At 40.0% G+C, this 26527-nt stretch overlaps 1 protein-coding gene and 1 long non-coding RNA gene across 8 annotated transcripts in view; one reads left to right on the top strand and one right to left on the bottom strand.

The window, feature by feature from the left end:
• Positions 1-11107, bottom strand: part of LOC112642477 (uncharacterized) — a 61090-nt gene extending 49983 nt beyond the window's left edge. For 3 of the 4 annotated variants that reach the window (XR_007402359.1, XR_003125273.3, XR_007402360.1), the window contains exons 1-2: positions 10254-11107; positions 9909-10103 (exon numbers count right to left, since the gene is read on the bottom strand). This is a non-coding gene — a long non-coding RNA (uncharacterized LOC112642477). The remainder of the gene's footprint in view (positions 1-9908; positions 10104-10253) is intronic. The other variant, XR_003125274.3, reaches the window with a different exon arrangement.
• Positions 11108-11119: 12 nt separating this feature from the next.
• NRDC (nardilysin convertase) overlaps positions 11120-26527 on the top strand; it is a 90614-nt gene continuing 75206 nt past the window's right edge. For 3 of the 4 annotated variants that reach the window (XM_025420084.3, XM_049094291.1, XM_049094292.1), the window contains exon 1: positions 11120-11683. In XM_025420084.3, coding sequence (XP_025275869.1) covers positions 11340-11683 — 344 coding nt within the window. In that variant the 5' untranslated portion in view covers positions 11120-11339. Of the gene's footprint in view, positions 11684-12233; positions 12371-26527 lie in introns of those variants that run through there. The other variant, XM_049094290.1, reaches the window with a different exon arrangement.

The following is a 26527-nucleotide window of genomic DNA, read 5'->3' on the forward strand; positions in this document are numbered from 1 at the left end:
TAGGCACATTGCAATGTAATTATGGAGATGATATATTCATGAGAGGATTTAAGCAAGAACCCCAAAATTAGGGGATCCCTGGGTGTCTCAGCGGTTTAGCGCCTGCCTTTGGCCCAGGGCGCGATCCTGGAGTCCCAGGATCGAGTCCTGGGCCGGCTCCCGGCATGGAGCCTGCTTCTCCCTCGCCTGTGTCTCTGCCTCTCTCTCTCTCTCTGTCTATCATGAACAAATAAATAAATAGATCTTTAAAAAAAAAAGAACCCCAAAATTATATATGATAATAGTATAAGAGAAGTCACAGCTTATATATGATTAAATGCCAAGGAAGTGATGCAAAAAATATGTATCCTACATTCTGGAACAGTTCATAATTTTAATTATGGTATGGATGATGAGTGTGGGCTGGAACAGTCAAAGAAGGCTTGCAGGAAGAGGTAGTTTCTATCAGCATCTTGGAGGGTGTAATTATATGGAAAACAATTGCTATTTTTAAGCCCACAAAGCAGTGTTTTTCTACCCACAATTCCAGGAATCATATTTTCCATTTAAGACATTGGTTGTCAGTTCCAATGTTTTGAAGGGTATTCTTTTGGACCCCCTTGCTAATATTTTTCCTTCTTATTTTAAAGGCTTTCAAACTTACAGGAAGGCTATAAGCACAGTACAAAAAAGATATTTTAATTTCTAAAACTTTGAGAGTAGGTTGCCTGTATGTTTTTCATTGTCCACAAATTATAAAAATAAGGCATTTAACATTGATGCCTTACTATCATCTAATTCACAGACTCTACTCGATTTTAGTCAAATAATGGTTTCCCAATAATGGCCTTTATGGTGAGGCATTTAATTATCACCCATCATGAGTCTTTAATCAAAACAGTTCTGTAGCCTTTCTTTGATTTTCATGACTGGTACTTTTAAAGATTATAGGTGAGTTATTTAATAGAACATTTCTCAGTTTGGGTTAGTCTGATATTTCTTCTTAATTAGACTCAGGTAATGCATTTTTAGCAAGAATAGCACAGATGTGGGGGCGCCTGGGTGGCTCATTGGTTAAGCGTCTGCCTTTGGCTTAGGTCATCACCCGGGGCCTTGTGATGGAGCCCTGCTCTGTGGAGAGTCTGCTTCTCTCTGTCCCTCTGCCTGCCACACCCCCTTCTGGTGTTATCTCTCTCTGTCTCTGTCAAATAACTAAATAAATAAATAAAATCTTAAAAAAAAAAAAAGGAAACACTAGCACAGAAGTGATGCTGGTTTTTTTTTTCTCATTGCATACCATCAGGTGGTAACAATTTCAATTTTCCTATTGCTGATGTTAACTGTTCACAGATTAAGTGTTTTTTTCCATAGTAAAGTTGTTCTTTCCCCTTTCTTAATTAATAAGTATTTTGTGGGGAAGTACTTTGAGGCTATATAAATATCCCATTCCTCATCAAATTTTCACCAAGTGGCTTAGCATACATAGATGCTTCTTGGTTTAATTAATTATTGCTATTATGGTTGCCAAATGGTGGTTTTTTATCATCCCTTCTACATTCACTGTTGGCATTCCACTTTTTATTTATTCATATCCAGTTTGGATGGATCCTTATTTAATACAAGGGGTTATAATCTGTTGCTATTGTTATTTATTTCGATTGTCTCATTTTGGTCCTGTGGGGGCCCCTTCAAGCTGTCCTCTGCGTCCTTTTGACATGTCCTCATCATTCTTTGAATATTTCCTTACTTTCTGGCAGATAAGAGGTTGCAGGTTCATCTTCTACCTTCCCTGCCCTCGCCTCGGAATCAGTTATTTCTCTAAGAAGCAGTTCCTTTTAGAGGAAAATGGCCTTTTAGTGAAGAACAACATTTAGAAACCAAGATGGAGATATTAGTTGTGCTTATCGTTGTTGGGGTGTCACTGCTCCCAGGTCCTGTCAATGAACAAGGCTTGAGAATATACATATGTATATACATGTTCCCATATATATATATATATTCACATACCTATATTTCTATATCTAGCTATTGAAAATTATGGCTTCACATTGATACCTACAATCCCAATCCAACATGACAGAGTTTACTCTAATTTCTGCTTTTCCATATTTGTAACTCCTCCCATCTCCCTTTAATGAGAAGAAATATTCCATTATCTTCAATATATTTATTATTTGATAAATCACTGCTGTTTATAACCAATTGTCATTGCCACTGCTGCCATCATCCCTCACCCTCCTTACTGTGCTAGGACTCATACTCTGCACTATCAGCCCACATGTTCACCCTTCTTGCATTGTTCTACCACCTCTCAGCTCTTCCATACCCTGGGCGCAGGGCCTCGTTTGCTTAGCCCCACCCAAGCAAATGACTTGTAGATATAATCATTCAGAAAGGAAGGAAGGAAGACTGATGGAAAGCCAGATGCTTTCTTAATGATAGTTACAAACTGTCCTTTTGGGATATCTAAGTTATGACGTTTGTTATTTTGCATATTGCATTTAAAAACTAGACGGGGCATTAACCACAACAAGGAATATCAATGATCAAGTAATGAATTAGAAATCTGTTTATTAGGATGCCTGAGTGGCTCAGCAGTTGAGCGTCTGCCTTCAGCTCAGAGCCTGATCCCAGAGTCCCGGGATTGAGTCCTGCATTGGGCTCCCTGCAGGGAGCCTCCTTCTCCCTCTGACTGTGTCTCTGCCTCTCTCTGTGTGTCTCTCATAAATAAATAAGTAAAAATCTAAAAAAAAAAAAAATCTTTTTATTGGGTATTTGATAGGTGGCATGTAAGAGACAAAAAAATCTTTTGGAATTTTGGTAATACTACTTTCCGGTTGTGCGATTTTGTGCAAGTTATTTAACCTCTCTAAACCTGTTTCTTCATCTGTAAACCAGGGATTAACAGGCTCAGGTTGTTATGAGGACTGAATGAGTTAAGGTAAATAAAATGCTTGGCCTAAACTATTGTTATTCAGAAAATGAAAACTACAACGGGGCTTGGCTTTAAGATGTGTGAAATTTAAACAAAGTGAAAAAGCAAATATCTTATTTACTGACTCCCACGGAAGCAGGATCCATCACTATCTATCCCCCAATTCCCAGCATTGACTTTGTATCACATTTCAAAAAGAAGGTGGAGGCTTTTAAAGATTTTTATTTATTTAAGAGAGTGCGTGCAAGCATGCACATATATGCAGGGAGGGGCAGAGGGGGAGGGAGAGGGAAAAACAGACTCTGCTGAGCATGGAGCCTGATGTGGAGCCTGATTTCAGGATTCTGAGATCATGACCTGAGCCAAAATCAAGAATCAGATGCTCAACCCACTGAGCCACCCAGGCACCCCAGAGGTGGAAGTTATTAAATTTCTACCCCTTCTTTCCTCCTAACAACATTTAAAATCTTTGCTGCTTCTGTACCTGTCTGAGCCTCTTTCCCTCCATGCCTGATGATAAAGGTGTCCCTTTCTAATTTATAGCTAATCCCTCTCTTGTGCCTCCCAAGGGACCTTGTAACTTCAATGGTCCTCTCTTTTTCCTGTATCATTCATTCATTAATTCAATACCCACTATGTGCCTGACACTATTTCTGATGCTGGGGACATGGTAGGGAACGAGACAGACAAAGTACCAACTCTCCAATGGACCTGATAAAATAGAGAGAATATACAGACAACATAATTTCAGTTAATGGGGGATATTTTAGATAGAATGATAAGAGAAGGCCTCTCTTAAGGGGTGACATTTGAAATGACATATGACTGGTGAAAAGGAGCCAGTGACGCAAAATCTAAAGAACAGTCCCGGCATAAGAACAGATATAAAGGCCCTAAGGCAAGAACTACCTTAGTGCATTGGAAAGGCATTAGGAAAAGCAGTGTGGGGCGCCTGGGGTCTCAGTCTGTTAAGCAGCCCACTCTTGATTTCAGCTCAGGTCATGATCTCCGGGTTGTGAGATCCAGCCCTGCGTTGGGCTCAGAGCTGGACACAGAGCCTGTTTGGGATTCTTTACTCTCTGCTGCCTGCCCCATTGTGTGCAAGCATGTACTCATTCTCAATCTCTCTCTCTCTCTCTCAAAAAAAAAAAAGCCAATGTGAATGGAGCAAAGGGCACAAAGGTAGATGAGACGGAACAAACATAGAGGAAGGACAGAAATCTTACTAAGTGAGCCTTATAAGTTATGGCAAGCAGCTAAATTTTATTCAAAGTGCAAAGAGAAGCCACTGAGAGTTTTTAAAAACAGAAACATTATGTTCTGCTTATATATTTTAATTAATTAATTAATCAATTAATTTAAGAGAGTGGGGGGGGGGGCAGAGGGAGGGAGAGAGAGAATCCTAAGCAGACTCTGCACCCATGACCTCAAGATCATGACCTAAGCTGAAACGAGGAGGCAGATGTTTAACCAACTGAGCCACCCAGGTGCCCCTTTACTTTATTTTAAATTTTATTCTTATTATTTTTAGGGGGAGTGGGGCAGAGGAGAAGAGCGAATCTTAAGCAGGCCCCAAGCCCAGTCAGAGCCCTTGGCTCAATCTTACGACCATGAGATCATGAACCGAGCTGAAATCAAGAGTTGGAAGCTCAGCCGATTGAACTACCCACGGGCCCCTGATTTATATAAATATTTTTAAAAATTTTATTTATTCATGAGAGATAGAAAGAGAGAGAGAGAGAGACAGAGACACAGGCAGAGGGAGAAGCAGGCTTCATGCAGGAAGCCCAATATGGGACTCGATCCCAGGACCCCGGGATCACGCCCTGAGCCAAAGGCAGACGCTCAACCGCTGAGCCACCCAGGTGCCCCTGATTTATATATTTTAAATATCATTTTGTGCCTTAACATTCCCCCTTCCAAGCAGAGTCTCAAAATCTGTACCTTTAGATCAGAGATGAGAGCACTCAGCTGGATTTGTAATAGAATAACTTTTCATTTGACAGATTTTTTTCGAGTTGCTCTCCTAGTTTCTTTTAAAGTTTGAATACCAAATTCTCTGTAGTGCTAATAGTATAGGAAAAAACAATTGTTATGGTCACACCGATTCTTTGGTATGTTGTATACACATCTGGTCTCCCAAGAGAAGAGTATAAGAACATGCCTACTTCTTGACCTAGATACAAAGCTACCTGATATGGAGAGCAATCAGTGGGCAGCACACTTAATGGCTAGACTCCAAAGATATAATTGCTTAGAGTGTGGGCCCAGGACAACATTGTAAATAAAGTAAATACTATTTCTCTTATTACCTACTTCCTCTTTCGTGCCTGTCTTCCCACCTTTAGCAGTCTTCAACCACCCCAGGTTTATGGTGATCTCAAGTTGCCCACAGTATGTTTCAAAAACGGGGGAAACAAAACAAATCTGTTCACAAAATGGTGAGTTTTTCATTCCTTTCAGGATTATTATTGGCATTTAAAAGGAATTATAAGGAGGACAATGGCTCACTAACGGGGGAATTTTAGGCATAAGGTAAAATAGAAGATTTTGGGCTTGAGGCTTTATTGGGCTTACAGCACTCCCAATCTTTTATTTTTTCAAAAATTTTATTCATTTATTCTGGAGAGACACACACACAGAGGCAGAAACAGAGGGAGAAGCAGGCTCCCTGCAGGGAGCCCGATGTGGGACTAGATCCCAGGACTCTAGGGTCATGCCCTGAGCAGAAGGTAGAAGCTCAACCACAGAGCCATCCAGGTGTCCCCCTTCCAATATTTTCAACCTAGAATCAACATTTCATATTTCTGACTTATCATGACTCTCAAATATGAAGGTGGCAATGGGGTTAATAAAATAATTTACCTTTGAATGTTTAGGAGTAGGGCTTAATTTGTCCCTCTGGATATAGACAGCCATTGCATTGACTGAAATAACTTTCAGAGGTGAGCACCAAACACAGAAATGAGATGTTTTTAATTTTCATAATTTCTGACTTCTTACCAGAAAAATAGGAAGAGAAGGGTCAACAAACCTAATGGGAGGGGAATCTCTGAGGTAAAAATGGGAAGGAGTATTAGGGTGGCTGAAGATAGAGGAAAGTATTTGAATACTCTGAGAAAGCCTCAGTAAATTAGGCTAAAAATTATAATCTGTGCTCTCTTTTCTTCTCTTTTCCTTCCCTCCCTCCTTCCTTCTTTTCCTTTTTAAGATTTTATTTTTGAGTTATCTCTACACACAACACAGGGCCCAAACTCACAAGCCTGATCAAGAGTCACATGCTCCATTCTCTGAGCCAGTCAGGCACTCCTGTGGATCTCAAAAAAAATTTTTTTTTTTTAACTTTCTAATGGTTCGATTTCCTATAAAATGGCAATAGTTTGTTTTCTCTGAGGAATACTCATAACAATAAGTATGAATATTCAAATAAAGAATGGCAAATTTCTAAACTACAGTTGATCCTTGAACATGGTTCGAGTTGTGTATATTCATTTATATGCAGATTTTTCTGGATAAATATGGTACAGTGTATTTTCTATAAATTTTCTTAGTTTTCTTTTTTCTCTAGCTTACTTTATTGTAAGAAAACAATCCGTAATACATACAACATATAAAATAAATGTTGACTGTTTTTATTATTGTTTAAGTCTTTTGGCCAATAACAGTAGGTTATCAGTAGTTATGTTTTTGGGGAGTCAGTTATATGCAAAATTTTGTTTCCATGTGGGGGGTTTGGTGTCCCTAAAGTCTGTACTGTTCAGGGTAAATTGTATTTTTTAAAGATTTTATTTATTTATTTATTTATTTATTTATTTATTTATTTATTTATTTATTCATGAGAGACACAGAAAGAAGCAGAGACACAGGCAGAGGGAGAAGCAGGCTCCTTGCAGGGAGCCAGATGCGGGACCTAATCCTTGGATCTGGGCTCACACACAGCCAAACCACTCAGGTGTCCCTAAATTGCATTTATTTTAATTTTTTTAGAGATGGAGAGAGCAGGGGTAAGGGCAGAGGCAGAGAATCAGGAGCAGGTTCCACATTCAGCACAGAGCTCAACATGGGATTTGATCCCACAACCCTGAGATCATGACCTGAGCTCAAAATCAAGAGTCAGATGCTTAATGGACTGAGCCACCCGGGCGCCCTGTGTTAACTGTATTTTAAATGGTTTGGAAGTCCTGCTGCGCCACGGGTTGCTTATGATCTTCACCTCTCTGGGTAGGTATTTCTCTTTACATCTGAAGAGGACAGATTAAAGTGGTTCTGTGATCCTTTGTTAGTTCTCATATTCTATACATCTAATCTGACACTGACATTTGCTATAGAGTCAGAATTGCATTGGGCCAACCTACAAAGAGGTATTTTTCCTAGAATATTACATTCTTCTGGTTTTCCTCTTACCATTCATGTAGTTCCTTCTCAGCTCAGTCTCTTTGGGAGTTTATCTTCTAAAACCTCCACAAAGCGTGGTCCTTTAGCCCTTTTCTCTTTTTATTTTACAACTTCAATGTAAGTGATCTCATTCAATAGGCTTTGGTTACCACCTGTAAGCTGATAAACTTCAAACTGGCATCTCCAATTAGACTCTTTTCTGAGTTTCAATCTAATCTTTCTTTTCCATGGCACACACATGACTCAAACTTAACATATCCAAAACTGAGCTTATACTTTTTTCCTCCAAAACCTGTTAGTCCTTCAGAATTTGCTTACTGAGATACAGCATCATCATCTGCCTTGGGGTCTCTAAACATAGAAATTGATAGGAGGCCAAAGGGAGTTTTAGGCAAGGCATTCCTGGGGCTTTTACTTGAACACAAGGGAGACACCAGAAAGGTAAGAATCCTCAGTCTGACTTCATGAGAGGTCAGGATGTTGTTTTAAAGAAATTTAGGTGGGGAAAAGGGTGATGTGTAAGCATGCAAAGGCCGGGATTTTTTAGCACTTGCATATTTAAAGGTCATGCTTCTTCATGCGTCTTATGTCTAATTGACATATTAAATCTCCACCCCAGCAGGGTTTTTAGTATTATAATGAGGAAAAAGTCGGTAAAAATTCAGCACAGGGGTGCATCTTGGCACAGACTAGTCCAGTCTTCACCAGTTTTGGTAGTAAGCACCCTTCTTTTGGTAAGCATCGTCCCTCTGCATTCCCACAAGATATGCTACCCAAGAGGCATAAAGATTTAGCACCTCCCTCTTTATGGAGGAAGCCAAACACTGGATTTTGCAGTCAAGGTTGAGGGGACCTGAGTCCAGTCCCTGCTTTGTCTCATACTCATGCAGAAGATAAGACATCACAGAATTATACTTGACCCTTTCCTCTTATTCTTCATCAAATTAATAACAATCCAAAACCAGTCAATTCCACCCTAAATATATGACATATCTGTATACATCTGTCCGTCACTCATATCCAAATTATCATTTTCGAGTGCCTATGCTACAGGATTTCTTTTCCTTCTGTGTCCGCTGCTTAGAAGAATGAAGAGGTAGACCGAAGGAAGAGGAGTAGGCAGCAAAGCAAAGTTTATTGCATGATAGTACAAAGCTCCCAAAGAGGGAGGAGACCCAAGAGGGTTGCCATAGAAGTTTCTAAGTCTAGGAGTTTTTATGGGCTTGTTGGCGGTCTGTTTTAATCTGATTAACCCTCCATGTGCCTGTCACCCAATCAGGTTTTTGTCATTTATCTATCACTCGGGAAAGGATGGAGGGCTCCTTCCAAGGTGGTGTAAAATCCTCTTAAGGCTGGTTTCCTCTTAAGGTGGGGCCCCTTGTCCCTGCTTTCTTCCAACCACCCTTCATTACCTGGATTACTTTAATACCCTCCTGATTTCTCTTAGTCTTGCCCTCACCTCCACCATTCAAATTATTTTTCACACATCAACCAGTGATCTACTTGGAAGACTCTTGTGATCTTGTCTTCCTACTTCATTGGTTCAACCATTATTTAGTGGGTTTCTTTAATTTTTTTCTTTAGTGTGATCTCTACACTCAATGCGGGGATCAGACTTATGGCCTCAAGATCAAAAGTCACATGCTGTATTTACTGAGCCAGCCAGGCACCCCTAGTGAGTATTTTTAATGTGCCAGATACTCTTCTAGAAGCTAGGAACCCAGAGATACACAAAATAGACAAAGCAATTACTTCTTTTTACTCTTAGGAAGGTTCTGTATGATCTTGGCCACTGACTCACTTCCCCTTTGCTCCCAAATTACTATAGTTTAGCCATAATTAGAATTACTTTCTCAGAGCTTTGAACGCATTTATTCCCATAAATTTTATACCAATTCCCATACATTTTTCAAATTTAAGTTTAAATGTCTAGTTTAGAGAAACTCTGACTAGACTAGGTCTCTCTGTATTTTTCCTTTTAGAGTTTTTCACGACGATAAATTTAAAAGTGTGCGCTTGTTTAAGGTCTCTCCTGGTAGTTCTCTTGTAATTCCCAGTATCCTGCATTCCCAGTACCTGGCAGATATTAGAAGCTCCAATGGTTGGTTGAGTGAATAAATGCATGCCTTGCTATATGGGGTGTTATGTTATCTCCACAGTTGGGTAAACTCTAAGATCCAGAGACCTCTTTTTAAAGGGAAAAACTAACAGGTCACACTTCAGACGCAGCCTTTCTTTGTTCATAGTCATAAAATTCTAGTTACTGGCTGAATCCAAAGATTCCTTACCTACAGTATTATTGCTGTGACAAGTAAAAACAAAGAAAACACCCTCAAAATAGACTTGTCACTCCAGGTGACAATTCAACAGCAATTACTGACTGCTTTGCAGAGTACTGATTGGGCTGCTATGCTAGGAACTGGATGAAGAAAAAACATTTCCCTGAAGGAGGGCAATCCAGAGGAGTTCTTAGTTTAGAAAGTTCCTGAAAAGATGGCTGAAAACAAACTGGGATATTTGAACAATATTTTTCAATTAATTTATCGTGTCTGTTGTCCTAGTTCAGGTTTTCACCATCTGCCTGAATCACTGCACTTACACGTCCCAACTCCTTATTCGCTTATCCTGCATTATTTGTCGTCACAGCACTCACTGTTGTTCCAACAGATCATTGATTTTATTGTCCGTTTACACCGTCAAAACCCAAGCCCCAGGGCGCCGGGCTGGCTTCGCTGGTACACATGCCACCCTGCAGCTCAGCCTGAGTTGGAGCCCCACATTGCGGGTAGTTTACCTAAAAAAGTAAAACAAAACAAAACAAAACAAAAAAAACAAGTAAAAATGCCAGCCCCATAAAGACAAATTTTTTGTTGTTGTTATTGTTTTTGTTCATGACTGCATTCCCTGAATCTGGAGCTCAGGAGGCCCAGAAAAATTTAAGTACCTTTAACAGTCATCAATACCGCTTTCTGCTTGATCCTTCTCCCTTCATTTATAAGTACTTCTTCCCTTTATGTGTGGGGATCTTTGGCTTCATGGTGTCGGCACATCGGATCTTGCTAACATGTCGGTTTCAAGAACAGTCTGAGTGACGGCCATCCTAGTAACATTACAGGCAGAAAAAAACCTCTGGAAAAAAGTACATGAAGGAAGCACCCAGACGCAGGCGGCCACCTGACAGAGAGCCGGCGCAGCTAGAGGCCGCGCGGGCCGGCGCCCGGACGGAGCCCGGTTCCGCGGGGCGGAACTAGCGTCGCGCCGCTCGCCCCGCCTCCTCGGGCTCCGGCGCCGGCCAAGGTCGCCGCGCGGTCAGCAGGAGGATCGCGGGCGCCCAGCGCAGCTTGGCTGCCTCGCAGCTTCCATCCGGCGGCGAAAAACACTTCCGGCGTCCCGCTTCTACGTGCTGAGTCACGGCCGGAGGCTAAGCCCTGGGTGTGAAGGACGGAACACAAAAAAATGTATAACTGGGGAAAAAAAGTCTTGAAAAAATGTCTTGGGAACTCATTTTCTCCACTCGCTTCTCAATTCTCCGCCGGGTAATATTTTGCTCAGAAGCGCGGAGCATTACCCTGTAGCCGCCTCATAGCGACACCCCGCGCGTTACGTCATAAACGCGGCGCCAGCGCTTTTCTTCCCGTCGTCCTCCGCGCCACTCTCTCCGCCTCTTCTTCCTTGCCCCGCCCACCCTGGGTTTCTCGGTGCTCGGAGAATCCGGCCCGGTCTCTTTGGTTCCTTTTATTCCCTGTTTCCATTGGTGGTTTGCGTGCGCGTGACCTCCTTTCTTGCCTTCTGATTGGCCAGAGTCGGCAGCGTCATCGGCGGCCGGGCGGGCGGGGAATGAGGGAAGCTGCCGTGAGGCAGACCGGATAGGGGGAGGGGTTCAGGCCTGTCCTCCCCTGCGGCTGCGGCAGCACCAGCGCCAGCGCCGGCCGCTGCCGCCCCTGGAACGCGGAGGTGGAGGAGCGGCTGGAGGAGGAGGAGGAGGAGGTCCCCGGCGAGCGGGATGCCCATCGCTCCGGCTTGGTGGTGAATGCTGAGGAGAGTCGCGGTTGCTGCAGTCTGTGCCACCGGGGGGAAGTTGTGGTGTGAGGCCGGGCGGGAGCTCACAGCGCTGTGGAGAATCCGGGCGCGGGGTCCGTGCGAAGACTCGGCTGCTGCCAGACCCCTGCTCCCTCCGACCATGCCTGGAAGGAACAAGGCGAAGTCGACCTGCAGCTGTCCCGACCTGCAGCCCAATGGGCAGGATTTGGGCGAGAGCGGCCGGGTTGCCCGTCTGGGAGCTGATGAATCTGAGGAGGAGGGACGGAGGGGGTCTGTTAATAACGCCGGAGACCCCGAAATCGTCAAGTCTCCTAGCGACCCCAAGCAGTACCGGTGAGGCGTGGACCGGGGAGGCGAGCCGGGCGCGGGCCCCTCGGTTGCTGACGCCGTCACTTCTTGTCTGTCTCCTGAAGGAGCGACAGGGGCTCTCTTCACCACGAGCGCTTCCTCGGGCGGGGGCGGACAGGGCCCTGGGGGCTTCCGTGTGGTGTCAGCTGGGCAGGCCGGGAGGCTCGGGCCCTGGGAGGAGTCAGCGTGTTAGATGGGGAAGGGCTGCTCGAGTCATTTTGACGTTCGCTACAGCAAGAGTGGAGGGTTCTCTGGAGGCAGCGGTCTGGGTGGTGCGGGAGCCCTGGCGTTACGTGAGGGAGTTTAATCCTGGGGAGGATGTTTAAGGGGCAAATTATCACTATCCAGAAATAAGCAGGTGCCTTTGGTTGATAGGGGGGTAAAACTAATGCGGTGGAAGTTAGAGGATGGTGCGGCTTAAGTAAAAGAAGGCGGGCATCATAGCTGGCCTAAAATGAAGGGGCTGGTTTCCCTGGGTTGTTCCTCATTTACTAGAGTGTTTGGGGATCTCTTCCAAGGTCTTGTTAGAGAGGACTTGGCGCTCGGTTGGGTGAGTCATAGAAGACTTTGTGAGGTTTCTTCGAATCCTGAAACTGTCTACTTTTGTGCTGGGATCCTCCAAACATCTCTAATAGCTGTTGGCTTAGTACCATCTGAATATTTCTTTCAGAGGTAGCTTATTTCATACAATGTTGTGACTGTGATGTTTTGTAAAGAGAGATCGTATTGTCCAAAAACTTCATTCTCCAGCTTGAGGAAATTAAGATCCAGAGCGTTGGCTTCTTGCTTAGAATTACACAGCTAAGTAACAGCTGATAATGAAAACCCTGTCCATTTGACACCAAATCCAGTGTACCATTTGATGATTTTTATAATGTTCTTACTCCTATGGGGTTGGAAGGTGAAGGATTCTAGATCCCAATTTCTTATAAGCCTCTACAGTGTTAGAGCTGGAAAGAACCTTGGAGATAATCTTTTCCACTCCCCATTTCTCCCATTTGACAGATGACTGAAACCGAGGTCTGGAAAGAAGTGATTTAGCCCCGAGTTTAAGACTGGCGTAATTTCTCCTTTCACTCCCAGTCTAGGATTAACAGTACACAACTCCTTGTGCTGTTTTTTTGCGAGCTGCAGGGTCAAGAAATCTTTGTGGATGGGCTAAATTTTCTCTTTTTCTCATTAAAGATGAGAGTGGTTGCTTTAGTAATATGTAAATGAACAAATTGAAACCTTGATAGAAAGTGCTTACTTTTCAGATTAAATGTTAAGTAACAGCTTTAGCTTTTACTGCCTGTATGAAATTACATATTAACAACTAATCTTTATAGAATATACACTATGTGTCAAATACTGTACTGCTTTAGATATTTCATTTAATGATCTCATTTTGGCAAGTTTATATCACAAATGCTTACATATTACTGTGCACCAGGCATTGTGCTATCTTAAATCCTTTTTTTTTTTTTAAGATTTTATTTATTTATTCATGAGAGAGAGAGAGAGAGAGAGAGAGAGGCAGAGACACAGGCAGAGGGAGAAGCAGGCTCCATGCAGGGAGCCTGACACGGGACGGGATCCTGGGTCTGCGGGATCACACTCTGGGCCGAGGGCGGCACTAAACCGGTGAGCCACCCGGGCTGCCCTCTCTTGAAGTTTTTATATGTAGAACCAATCCCTCGTTTCACTGTATTTCAGTAGGGTTTTGTACAGGGCCTGTTACAGTATGTATCCATCATATTATAACTATATGTCTTTTGAATGTATGAATAAGCACCAGAGGCAGACCTGATTAAAGGAATATTATGGTGAAATAATGCCTGGAAAGATTTACTATTTATTAAGTAATAGCTTGTGGAATTTTACATATGTATACGTGTAATTTGTATTCAGCTTTTTTGAAATGTTAAACCTACCTGTAGGATATCTTTTTTTTTTTTTTTTTTTTTTTAGGGATCTGTGTAGGTGGTAAGTGTTGATTTCCTTCTCATCTGCAAGAATTAACTTTTATGCTGGAATCCTTTAAACATCTCTAATAAGAATTAAGGAGCTTCAGGTTGGAAACTGCTGTTCACATCTTTATTGGTGTAAAGGGGAAGGAAATTCTAGATGGACAGAATTATTTAGTGCAGTCTAAATAGTAAATTATTTTAATAACAAAGAGCACTCTGCAAATTTGGATTGACAAGTATAAAACACTGGGGCACCTGGCTGGTTCAGTCTGTGGAAAATGCGACTTTTTTTTTTTTTTTAAAGCTTTCATTTATTTTTTCATGAGAGACACACAGAGAGAGGCAGAGACCCAGACAGAGGGAGAAGCAGGCTCCATGCAGGAAGCCCAACGTAGGACTCCATCATGCCCTGAGCCAAAGGCCGATGCTCAGCTGCTGAGCCACCCAGGTGTCCCAAGCATGCAACTCTTGATCTTGGGGTTGTGAGTTTGAGTCCCACGCTGGGTGTAGAGGTTGTTTAAAAATAAATTCTTAGGGGATCCCTGGGTGGCTTGGTGGTTTAGCGCCTGCCTTTGGCCCAGGGCCTGATCCTGGAGTCCTGGGATCGAGTCCCACGTCGGGCTCCCGGCTTGAGCCTGCTTCTCCCTCTGCCTGTGTCTCTGCCTCTCTTTCTCTCTCTGTGTCTATCATGAATAAATAAATAAAATCTTTAAAAAATAAATAAATAAATTCTTAAAAGCGTAAACACTTTTCTTGTTTAACCAGTTTGTAAAAAGACCTGTGTTTTTCTGTGGGGAAGGGGAGAACAATATGAAAAGGCTTGCAAGCTTTTTAACTTAAATTTGTTCAGACTATTAGAAGTGAGAAGACAGTTATTGTAATTAAATTCTCAATATGCTATAGAAAATAATGGATGTGTGCTGAAAAAGGTACAGGTTATTTCTGAATGTTATATTGTTTACTATTATTTGCAGAGGAACAGAGGGATGTTCACAATTTAAGTGAACATCTGCTGGCTTCCCAAAGTTAGGAGTGGGGTGACACACTTCTGAACAGAAGCTCTAGGCAAATCTCAGATATCAGAACATCAGAGAACATTTTATTTTGTATTGGATGGGAAGAACATGGATTTATTTCTTGACCTTTTCAGCTGGAACCCCTGGAATAGTAATGCTTTTTTTGGTATAGGCAGTACTTGCAGTGTGGTATATATACACCTTATTGGTAAGATTATAGATTCTGAGAGCTACCAGAGAGATCGTGTACTTATTCATATCTGTATAAATTCTAGGAACTTGGGACAATCCAACCTCTTGGTCTGATACCTGAATTTAAAACTTAATTTCAATTGTACCTTCTTAGTCTTGTAAAGTGGAGACAAATTTGATCTTACCTTGTGAGATTCAAGCTCAGTTAACAAAGTGAGAGCTTCTAAGGTTAAAATACATTAATCTTTTGAATACTAATATGACTTTAATAAATGTATTTTTGTTACCATTCCTTAGACTGATTTCTTCAATGTGAGTTGATGGGCTGATAAGAATAGGAACAGTCTTAACTAAAATGTTCCTTTTGGAAATAAGATTTAGCATTAAAAAGCTCTCAAGAATCTAGTTCATCTAGACTCCTGGTAGAGTTAGGGAGCAGATACTGGAGGACAAATGCATTAAATGTAATAGGTGCTAGGATGTGTAAGTATGGCATTTTTAGTCCTTTTTGTATCTAGTTTTCCATCATTACTTATGTGACCTTGAGCACATTAACTTATCTCTGTAAGGCTGAAGATCTTTAAGGACACAGAAGAGCAGCCCGTAAATCATTGGAATGGAAAAGGAAGCAGGAGAAAAACTAGATAGTGTCCCCTCTCTCCCCTCCCTTTTTAAAATGAGGAGCCAGTGGAGGAAAATGCTTTAAGCAAAGAGTGATCATTATTTGATTATTCTGAGAAGTCAGGTAATATAAGAACTGAGAACAGTCTCATGGAGACCAAGAAATTATTTGGCTCCAGTGAAAGCAGTTTCAAAGGAATGGAAGGAAACTAGATTGTAGTGAGTTATGAAGTGAGAAATTTTAGATAGTGAGATAGACATTTCTAAAGAAGTTTTTTTGTTGTTGTTGTTTTGTTTTGTTTTTAAAGATTTTATTTATTCATGAGAGACACACAGAGGGAGGCAGAGAGACAGGCAGAGGGAGAAGCAGGCTCCATGCAGGAGCCTGACGTGGGACTCGATCCCGGGCCTCCAGGATCAGGCCCTGGACCGAAGGCAGGCGCTAAACCGCTGAGCCACCCAGGGATCCCAAGAAGTTTGGTTTTAAAGGGGAGACGATGAGGAAGTTTTAGGATGAAGTATTATATGGGGTCAAGGGATTTTTTTTTCAAGACAGCAGAGAAGAGCATGTTTATTGCCTGAGGGAAATAAACTGGTAGAGAAGGAGAGGTTGAAGATACAGTGATAATAATAGAGGGAACACAAAATCCTTAGATGGTTGTGAGGTGACAGGACTAGACATTATTCATGAAGGGATTGGTTTTAGAGAAAAGGAGAGAAAATATCTTTATAAAAAATGGAGGAAGGGGTAATGAAGAGTATGGATGCAGGCAGTTAGGTGTTGAAAGCATTCTTGCTTTATAGACTTTTTTTTTTTTGCCCTTAAAGTAGGCATTGAGGTTTACGTAAGTGGTTCTTTTTTTTTTTTTTTTTTAATATTTTATTTATTCATGAGAGACAGAGTCAGAGACACAGGCAGAGGGAGAAGCAGGCTCCATGCAGGGAGCCTGACGTGGGACTCGATCCTGGGACCCAGGATCACACCCTGGGACATAAGTGGTTCTTTAAGAAGTTGTTGGAGAAGCAGTGGGAAACAGAGGAAGCCTTTAGTGGTGAAGGTTGAAATAGCTAATATAGAGAAGGGGTGAAGCATATTTGGGAAATACCAAGAGAAGTGGGTTCTTGATCATGAAAATGACATAAGTTAAACCAGTGTTTTAAGGTGTGGGTAGCTCACTTGGTTAAGTGTCTGCCTTCAGCTCAGGTCATCATCTCAGGGTCTTAGGATTGAGCCCCGTGTTGGGCACCTGGCTCAGTGGGGAGTCTGCTTCTCCCTTTGGCTCCGTTCCTGCTCATGTTCATGCTCATTCTTTATATATATCTGTCTCAAATGAATTTAAAAAATTAAAAAAAAGATCAAAGATAGTTTAGATCATAGGATGTGACAAGACTTAAGAGGAAATTATAATTGTGTGTCGAATGGTGTGTACTGATACGTGATACTAGTTTTTCTCTTATTGATGTAGTCCTCTTTTTACTTTTTTTTTTTTCCCCTTACTAACTCATTTTAGCTAGGCTAAAAATCCATGGGTATAGAGACCATGTCCTCATGTTCACTCAGTGTTAAGCATAGTAGATTCTTAAATAATATTTGTAGAATGTATAAACGCTTGAGTGCTCATATGCTAGGAACTCTTGGGGATATTCTGCTAGAATTTTTTTAGATTAAATTTGTATCCTGGCCTGTTTAAAAAATAATTACTTGATTTTCAGGGAAAATAAGATGAATTGGTAGTTATAGAAGAAAAAATATAAATTATACAAGTAGTAATAATATGTATAATATTTTTAATATTAATTTTTAATAATTTTTATTTTTTTATTTTATGATAGAGAGAGAGAGAGAGGCAGAGACATAGGCAGAGGGAGAAGCAGGCTTCATGCACCGGGAGCCCGATGTGGGATTCGATCCCGGGTCTCCAGGATTGCGCCCTGGGCCTAAGGCAGGTGCCAAACCGCTGTGCCACCCAGGGATCCCCTATAGTCCCAATTATTAAATGATACTTGCAGCACTGTTTGTAGTAGCAAAAACCAGCAACAATTTTATTGTCCATTAGTTGGCTAAAGATTAAATTGTTATATGGTTATATAATGAAAATAATATGTGGCCATAAAAAAAGAGATGGTTTTATATATTGAAATGGAAAGGTGTCCTGTGATTTATTGTTGTATGAAAATACTCGTTACAAACCAAAATATGTTGTATAATTCAATTTTTAAAAGGAAAAAATAACACCTCCTGTTATATGTTTACCTAAAATATAATTTTTTGTGTTTAGATATGTACAGAAGTGGGTTAGGAATGATAGTAAGGTGGAAGGAATTTGTCTTGTTTTACTATCTTTTTAATAACCAAAAAAAGATCAGTCAATAAATATCATTGTAGGAAATTGAGATTAAAAAAAAGAAAATTAAAAAAATTAAAAATCCCTATAATCATTCCATCCAGCATTAACTACTTGTAACTACATTTAATAGCCTTTATCCCTATGCATTTATAATTTGTGTATATATATATATTTTTAATTTTTATTTATTTATGATAGTCACAGAGAGAGAGAGAGAGGCAGAGACACAGGCAGAGGGAGAAGCAGGCTCCATGCACCGGGAGCCCGACGTGGGACTCGATCCCGGCTCTCCAGGATCGCGCCCTGGGCCAAAGGCAGGCACCAAACCGCTGTGCCACCCAGGGATCCCCCAATTTGTGTATATATTTTTTAATTGAAGTATAGTTGACATAAGTTTCAGATATACAACTTAGTGATTTGACAGTTATATGTGTTGTCATATGCTAACCATAAGTATAGTTATTGTCACCACACAAAATTACTACAATATTATTAACTATATTCCCTATGCTGTATTTTTCTTCCCTGTGACTTCCCTGTTTTATAACTGGAAGTTTGTACCTCTTAATTTCCTTCACCTATTTCATCTATCCCTTCACCATCTCCCCTCTGGTGATCACTAGTTGTTCTTTATGAGTGAGTCTGTTTTTCTTGGTTGTTTTGTTGTTCAGATTCTATATGTAAGTGAAATCGTATGGTATTGTCTTTCTCTTGTCTTATTTCACTTAGTATAATGTCCTATAGGTCCATCCATGTTTTCACAATTGGCAAGATTTCATTCTTTCTCATGACTTGAGTAACATTAATTATGCATGCATACCACATCTTTATCCATTCATCTGTCATTGGGTACTTAGGTTGCTTCCATATCTTGGCTACTGTAAATAATGCAGTAAATATAGGGGTGTGTAGATCTTTTTGAATTAGTATTTTTGTTTTTCTTGGAAGTGGAATTATTGGATCCTATGGTACTTGCGTTTTTAGTTTGATGAATCTCTATACAGTTTTCCATAGTGATTTACCAATTTACACACTCACTAATAGTGCATAATGGTTCCTTTTTCTTTACATCCTTGCCTTGTTATTACTTGTCTTTAGCTATTCTGACTGGTGTGAGGTGATTTCCCATTGTGGTTTTGATTTGTGATTAGTAAGCATCTTTTCATGTTTCTGTTGGCCATCTGTATGATTTCTTTGGAAATGTGTTTATTCAGGTCTTCTGCCCATTTTTAATCAGATTATATTTCGGTATTGAGTTGTAGGAGGAGTTCTTTATTCTGGATATTAATCTTTAATGGATATATCATTTGTAAATACCTTCTCCCATTCAGGAGGTTGCCTTTTTGTTTTGTTGGTGGCTTCATTCACTGCAAAAGCTTTTAGCTTGATACAGTCCCTATTTATTTTTGGTCTTGTTATCCTTACCTGGGTAAACATAGCCAGGAAAATGTTGCTGAGGTTGATGTCCAAGAGATTACTGCTTGTGTTTTCTTTTAGGACTTTAACGGTTTAGTTAGGTCTTACATTTAGGTCTTTAATTATTTTGAGGTTTTTTTTTTTGTGTGTGTGTGTGTGTATGGTGTAAGACTGGTTCCATTCCATTCCATTCTTTCGCATGTAGTTGTCCAGTTTTCCCCACCACTGTTTATTGAAGAGACCGTCTTTTCCTCATTGTATATTTTTGCCTTCTTTGTCATAGGTTATTGGCCATATAACCATGTATTGGTTTATTTCTGTGCTCTCAATTCTATTCCATTGATCTGTGTACCTGTTTTGTGCTAGTACCATATTGTTTTGATATATATTTAAAAAATGGTCATGAACATTTACTTATTATTTTTCAATATACTTTGTCTACCTAGTGGTCCATTGTGTAGATATATCATAATTTAATTATTACCATTTTATTAGTTAGATCATCAATTTTCTTTACCTAGGAAGCCTGTTTATTCCCTGCAGAATCCTTTGGGAGTGAACCCAGTCATAGTGAATTTGGTAGGTATGTAGGGTAACCTCTGGTGACCTGGTCTATTTCAAGGATATTCTCTAATTAGGAGATCTGACAGACAAGAATATTGGTTTATTTGGGCCTTCCACTCTGACCTAGGCCTCATATTCATACTGTTTCCCAGAATGAAGTCAATCTAACTTAGAGAAACTGAGTAGATTATAGACTCCTATTATAGATCCTTTCTAGTATTGGGGGCAGGAGGCTGGAAGGGTTCAATTATATGGTTGGACCAGAATTTAACTATTTCCAGAAGGGTAGAAAGTAGATTGTAGTTTGAAAAGTTAACTTGGCCCTTTGGAGAGATGTTCAGAGAGATTTTATATTTTTATTACTACCACCAACAGTAATCTTGCTTCTTCTAATAATGAGAATTGGCATTTGTTGAATGCTTACTATGTACGAAGTCCTGTTCCAAGGAGTTTATGTAGATTATCTCATTTAATCTTTGTAGTAACCCTATTAGGTAGTGCTCTTATTTCATGATAGCCTAAAAAGCTGTTCTGTGAAAACACATTTTGAGCAGGTACTGAGCCCTGATTAGTATAAATATGGATTGTGTTCTCTCATTTGTTTCCTTCTAACCATAACTTCTTACCATAACAAACTCTAAGCTCCTCCATTTTTGGTTTCTTTCTAGCTTTATCTTCTGTTGTGCTGTTTTGTACTCTTTCTTTTTTCTTTCTTTCTTTTTTTGTATTTTTTTGTACTCTTTTTTTTGGCACATGCTGTACCCTCTGGTCCCGTTTGCCTTGTGAGTTGAAGCATTACCTCCTTTTGAATCCTTTTATGTATGTATGTAATCTTTGTGATCCAGAGTTGCATGCTGTACTGACTGAGCCAGCCAGGTGCCTCTTGTGAATTCCTTCTGACTCTTATTTCAGTCTTTCCCTCTCACCAGTGAGTTATTTACAACTTTATATACATACCACTGTAGCAATTTTTTTCAAGCTGTTTTATATATGTTTCATTTATCTTTCCCCTTATTCTGAAATTTTTGTAGGGAGGGGTTTTGTCTTTTTGAGTCTTTGCATACCTTTTCTCCTGTTATTAATAAATCATGTCTGTACCTCTAAGAACTCTCTCCATTTGTGCACTAGCTCCCATCCTCTCCTTATTGATGCTGTCCATCAATTATTCTAGCAGTATTCCCCCTTCTGCATCATCATATTCCCCCTTTACTAATCATGTCCATAAGTATACAAATATGTTGTAATTGTTCCTGTAATCAGGAAAAAGACATTTCTTTACTCCATATCCCCTCTGAGTTACGCCGTTCCAGCTACTCAAATTTCTTTTTATTTATAGCAGAGCTTGTTATAAGAATTGTCTATTCTTGGAGCACCTGGGTGGCTCTGTTAGTTGAGCCTCTGACTCTTGGTTTCAGCTCAGGTCTTGATCTCATGGGTTGTGGGATCGAGCTCTGCTCTGAGTGAAACTTCACGCTTAGTGGGGTGTCTGCTTGAAGATTCTCTCCCTTTGCCTCCCCCCCCCCCACTCATGTATGCACATGCACATTCTCTCTCTCTCTCATAAATAAATAAATAAATCTTTAAAAAAAAAGAATTGTACTTGAAATTTGCAGTTCAGGTACTCCTATTATCTTTTTTTTTTTTTTTGAGATAATGTCCATTTTAATCTGTAATTTTTTTCATTTAGTAAATGATTTATACCTTTCATTGCCATTTGTATGTTCCACAGCATCATTAAAATTTTTTTAATTGATGTATAGTTGACACTCCCATTATTTCTTGAACTCAGAATGGTCTTTTGCCATTATTGCTATATCAAAATAGCTGTTTTCAGGATCACCAATATCCTTTTTAGTTTGTCACTTCTCAAGTTTTTACCTTACTTGGCCTTTCAGTGTCATATGACATGGTTAATCATTCTTTCCTTCTTGAAATGCTTTTTTCAAATGGCTGCCAGTTCAATCAATATTGTTCTAGTTCTCTTACTGCCTCATTCAAAGATTCCTCCTTATCTCTTTGACCTCTGAATTTTGGAGGGCTGAGGCTTCAGTCCTCAGACCTTATTCCCCCCGTTTTGCTCCTTGTGTTATCCAGCTTCATCGGCTTTAAATAGCACTCTATATAAAGTAACAATTTTACTCAAGTTCCCCAATCTTTATACTCTTTCTTATTTTATGTTTTCTATGAAAATAGCACTTACTGCCATTTGATATACTATATATTTACTGGTTTGTGAGAACAAGGAGCTTCTTTTGTTCACTGTATCAGCAGTGCCTAGATTAGTGCCTGTCTCATAGTCTTGCTTTCATCTCTTACTCGTTCATCCTTTTCTCCTCTGGCCTGATTGTTAGATAAAAATCTGTTTTTCAGGGACACCTGGGTGGCTCAGTGGTTGGGTGCCTGCCTTTGGCTCGGATTATGATCTCAGGATCTGGGATCGAGTCCCACATCAGGCTCCCTGTGAGTAGCCTGCTTCTTCCTCTCTCTCTCTCTCTCTCTCTCTCTCTCTCTCTCCCTCCATCTCTCATGAATAAATAAAACCTTAAAAAAAAAAAGATGTTTTTCAGTCTTTTTTTTTTATCATTTTATTTCTCACTTTTGTTTCAGAGCAAAAAAATTTTTTAAAGAACTAAAACAGTACCAAGGGAGTTGAAGCTCTTTATAAACTGCTCCTCACATTTCATTCCCTACCCTCTTTTCCCACTATTAATCAGTATCTAAATTAGATATATATACCATTCCTATGTATATTTTTACACTTTTAATTTAATATACACTTATCTATAAACAGTGTATATTATTGTTTTGAGACATATAAGTAGAAATTGTCAGATGTCTCAGAACCTTTTTTGTTGTTTAACATTGCTTTTGAGATTTGTTGATGCTAATAAGTATAATACTGTGTTAAATGCTGTTTAGTTATATCTTGTATGAATACATCATAATTTATCTGTTTTCCTATTACTGGTCATTTAGATTATACCCAATTTTCTGTTTGTTTTTTTAAATTTATTTTCTTTTTATTTTAACATTTAACTTGTTCCCAGTGTTCAGTGAACGTTTTATACTTGACACCTTGGTCACATATTTGAGAATTTATCTATATACCTATGAGTGAAACAACTTATTTTTAACTAGATGTTGCCAAAGTACTCTTCTAATTGGTTGTACTATTTTTACATTTATGCCAATAGAGCATTAGGATTCCTCCTTCTATACCTTTCTACCAACTCTTGATACTGTTAGATTTTTTTTTAACTTTTATTTGTTTCTGATAGTCACACACACAGAGAGAGAGAGAGAGAGGCAGAGACATAGGCAGAGGGAGAAGCAGGCTCCATACACCGGGAGCCCGACGTGGGATTCAATCCCGGGTCTCCAGGATCGCGCCGTGGGCCAAAGGCAGGTGCTAAACCGCTGCGCCACCCAGGGATCCCGATGCTGTTAGATTTTTTAAAAATTATTGAGAATCTTGATCTGTAGGAAATATTTTTCTCTTTTATTTTTTTTTAGAGTGAGCAGGCACGGAATTGCTTGATCATTGAGTGGAGGGGAAGCAGGTAAGGGAGAGAGAAACTCTTAATTAGGCTCCATTCCCTGCTTGGAGCCCAACACAGGGCTCACTCAGTCTCATGAGCCTGGGATCATGACCTGAGCAGAAATCAAGAGTTGGATGGATGCTGGGCAGCCCTGGTGGCTCAGTGGTTTAGCGCCACCTTCAGCCTAGGGCGTGATCCTGGAGACCTGGGATTGGGTCCCACGTCAGGCTCCCGGCATGGAGCCTGCTTCTTCCTCTGCCAGTCTCTCTGCACCCCGCCCCCCCCCCCCGGTCTCTCAGGAATAAATACAATCTTAAAAAAAATAAATAAAAAGAGTTGGATGCTTAACCAACTGAGCCACTCAGGTGCCCCTATTTTTCTCTTCTAAAAAGTCCTTTTGTTTGCATTTTCTCTTATTACTAATAAGATCAAGCATTGCTTCATGTTTCCTGGCCATTTGAATTTCTCCTTTTATGAAGTGCCCTTCTCCTTTTATGAATTCCTTTTATGAACTTCTGAGGGGAGTATTCTTTTCCTCTTTATTTTTTTTTTAGGATTTTTATTTACTTATTCATGAGAGGCACGCAAAGAGAGGCAGAGACATAGGCAGAGGAAGAAGCAGGCTTCTTGTGGGGAGCCTGACGTGGGACTCGATCCCAGGACCCCGAGGTCATGACCTGAGCTGAAGGCAGACGCTCAACCACTAAGCCACCCAGGTGCCCCCTTCTTTTCCTTTTAAAATGGACTTGTAAGAATTATTTATATATTTTGAATCCTTTGTTGATATGAGTTACAAATATATTTTCTAAGTCTATATAGCTTATTTTCACCCTTTGTTTATAAAGTCTCAAAATTTAATTAGATTTTTTTCATCTTTATATTTATGGTTTGTTTTTTTTCATCTGATTTATTTTCTTGAAGTTTTACAGTTTTTTTATATTTGGGTATGGATCTAATTTTATTAGTGTTTTATAAAAATATGTACAACCAATTGTCCAAGCATACCTTATGACTATCCCAGAAGTCATTAGATGTTTTTTGTAAAGGGCTATGTAATAAATATTTTAGGCTTGGTCAGTCGAGGCAAAATTAAAGACATTACTAGGTACTTCTATAACAAGGAAGAAAATCGTATGGTGTTTTGCATAAATGTTATTTTGTAATTTTGGGTTGAATTCATTAAGAAACACTATGGAGGGATGGGCTCAGCAGTTGAGCATCTGCCTGCCTTCGGCTTAGGGCTGATCCCCAGGTCCAGGGATTGAGTCCCGCATCGGGCTCCCAACTACGAGCCTGCTTCTCCCTCTGCCTATATGTCTCTTCCTCTCTGTGTCTCTCATGAAGAAAGATCTAAATAAAATAGAATCTAAATAAAATCTTTTAAAAAACAAGAAGCACTATGGAACTTTCAGAACAAGTTAATTTCCAGAACCATTTGGTGTTTTACAGTAGTTGTTGAGGGATGGTTTTTTTTTAGTTTTCTATCAAAAGGTTTTATTTATTCATGAGAGACACAGGGAGAGGCAGAGGGAGAAGCAAGCTCCCTGCAGGGAGCCTGATGACTCGATCCCAGAACTCGGGGATCACAACTTGAGCTAAAGGCAGACACTCAGTCAGTAGCCACCCAAGGGCCCCAAGGCTGTTCTTTTTTTTTTTAAGTTTGTTTGTCTGTTTGTTTATTTATTTATTTATTTATTAGAGAGAGAGGCAGAGACACAGAAGGAGAAGCAGGCTCCATGCAGGGAACCCGATGTGGGACTCTATCCCGGGACTCCAGGATCATGCTCTGTGCCAAAGGCAGGCACTAAACTGCTGAGCCACCCAGGGATCCCCCAAAGGCTGTTCTTTTTCAGAAAAATTCCAGGCTTGGCCTCAAGTTCAAAAATTACAATAAAATGTTTCCATTGTTAAGCCATAGTAAGGTAATTCAAGACATTCAGCTTCTATTTCTGAGAAAAAAAATTGACAGAACTGACGATTGATTGTAAATGACACTACTAAAAGAGTAAATGACACTACTACCTCACTAATGCATGATAGATTCAAATATTTTTTGTGAAGTACTGTTAATGAATAAGACCATGAAAAATCGTAGGCTTTGAAACACTTCATGGAAGGTAAATTTGTCCAACTAAACCTTTTTTTCTGCTCCATATAAATTTTTACCAACATTAGTGATAATATATATTAGATTCCATTTTTAGTTGTAGTGCATTCATGTTTTCTTGACCCCTTTGAAAATATTCCTGTCTTGGGATGCAGGGTGGCTCAGTGGTTCAGCGTCTCCTCGGCTCAGGTCGTGATCCTGGATTCCCCAGATCAAATCCCACATCGGTCTGCCTGAATGGCGCCTGGTTCTCCCTCTGCCTGTGTCTCTGCCTCTCTCTCTCTCTCTCTCTGTGCCTTTCATGAATAAATAAATAAAAATCTTAAAAAAAAAAGAAATATTCCTGTCTATAGTTCTTCCATGCAGAATATTCATGGAGTCTAATTGCTCAGTCACTTCAAACTTGGCACTGACTACTCAAATAACAGATGTTGGTAACATCTCTTGGCACATTAGGAGTCAAAACCATTTGCCTTGTTTTTAACTGCCTGTCAGTACTGTTACTAACGTTCTCAAATCTTGAGCTGTAGTTTTCATGGAAAGGCTCATGGTCTTAGGTTTATTTTCTCTGGATAAATTTCTTCAGCTGCTACAAATAAACGCAATCTAACTTATCATGGGTGAATAGCTTCTCTTGCTTGGCTGACAAAGTGGAGCCACCTAGAAACTTATTTTGGAAAAAAAAAGAAACTTTTTTTGTTTGCAGTTTCTTTCATTTTTAATTTATGTGAAGAAATTCTGTAATAAAGCATTTCACTTTAAATTTTCTAATTTTTCTGTTTGTTACTTTCCTGTAAGTTGCAAATATTGTGATGATTGTTAAGTCTTGGGAATATTTTATTCTTTTGGCACAGCTATAATATTACATAATAAACATAATCCTTTGCTATTATTTGATAACAAAATCCCCACTAACAGTGTGACATTTGAATTCCACTTTTCCTTTCCTTATTAGGACACAATGAATATGTACTGCTACTTAAAAAAAAAGTTGCACTATAATGATACATGTAGCACTTAAAATGCTGGTGAGTTATAAGTGCATTGCTGCGATTTTTAGGGCCTGGAACAGCAGTG

This window comes from Canis lupus, chromosome 15 (assembly GCF_003254725.2).
Source record: "Canis lupus dingo isolate Sandy chromosome 15, ASM325472v2, whole genome shotgun sequence".
Taxonomy (NCBI): domain Eukaryota; kingdom Metazoa; phylum Chordata; class Mammalia; order Carnivora; family Canidae; genus Canis; species Canis lupus.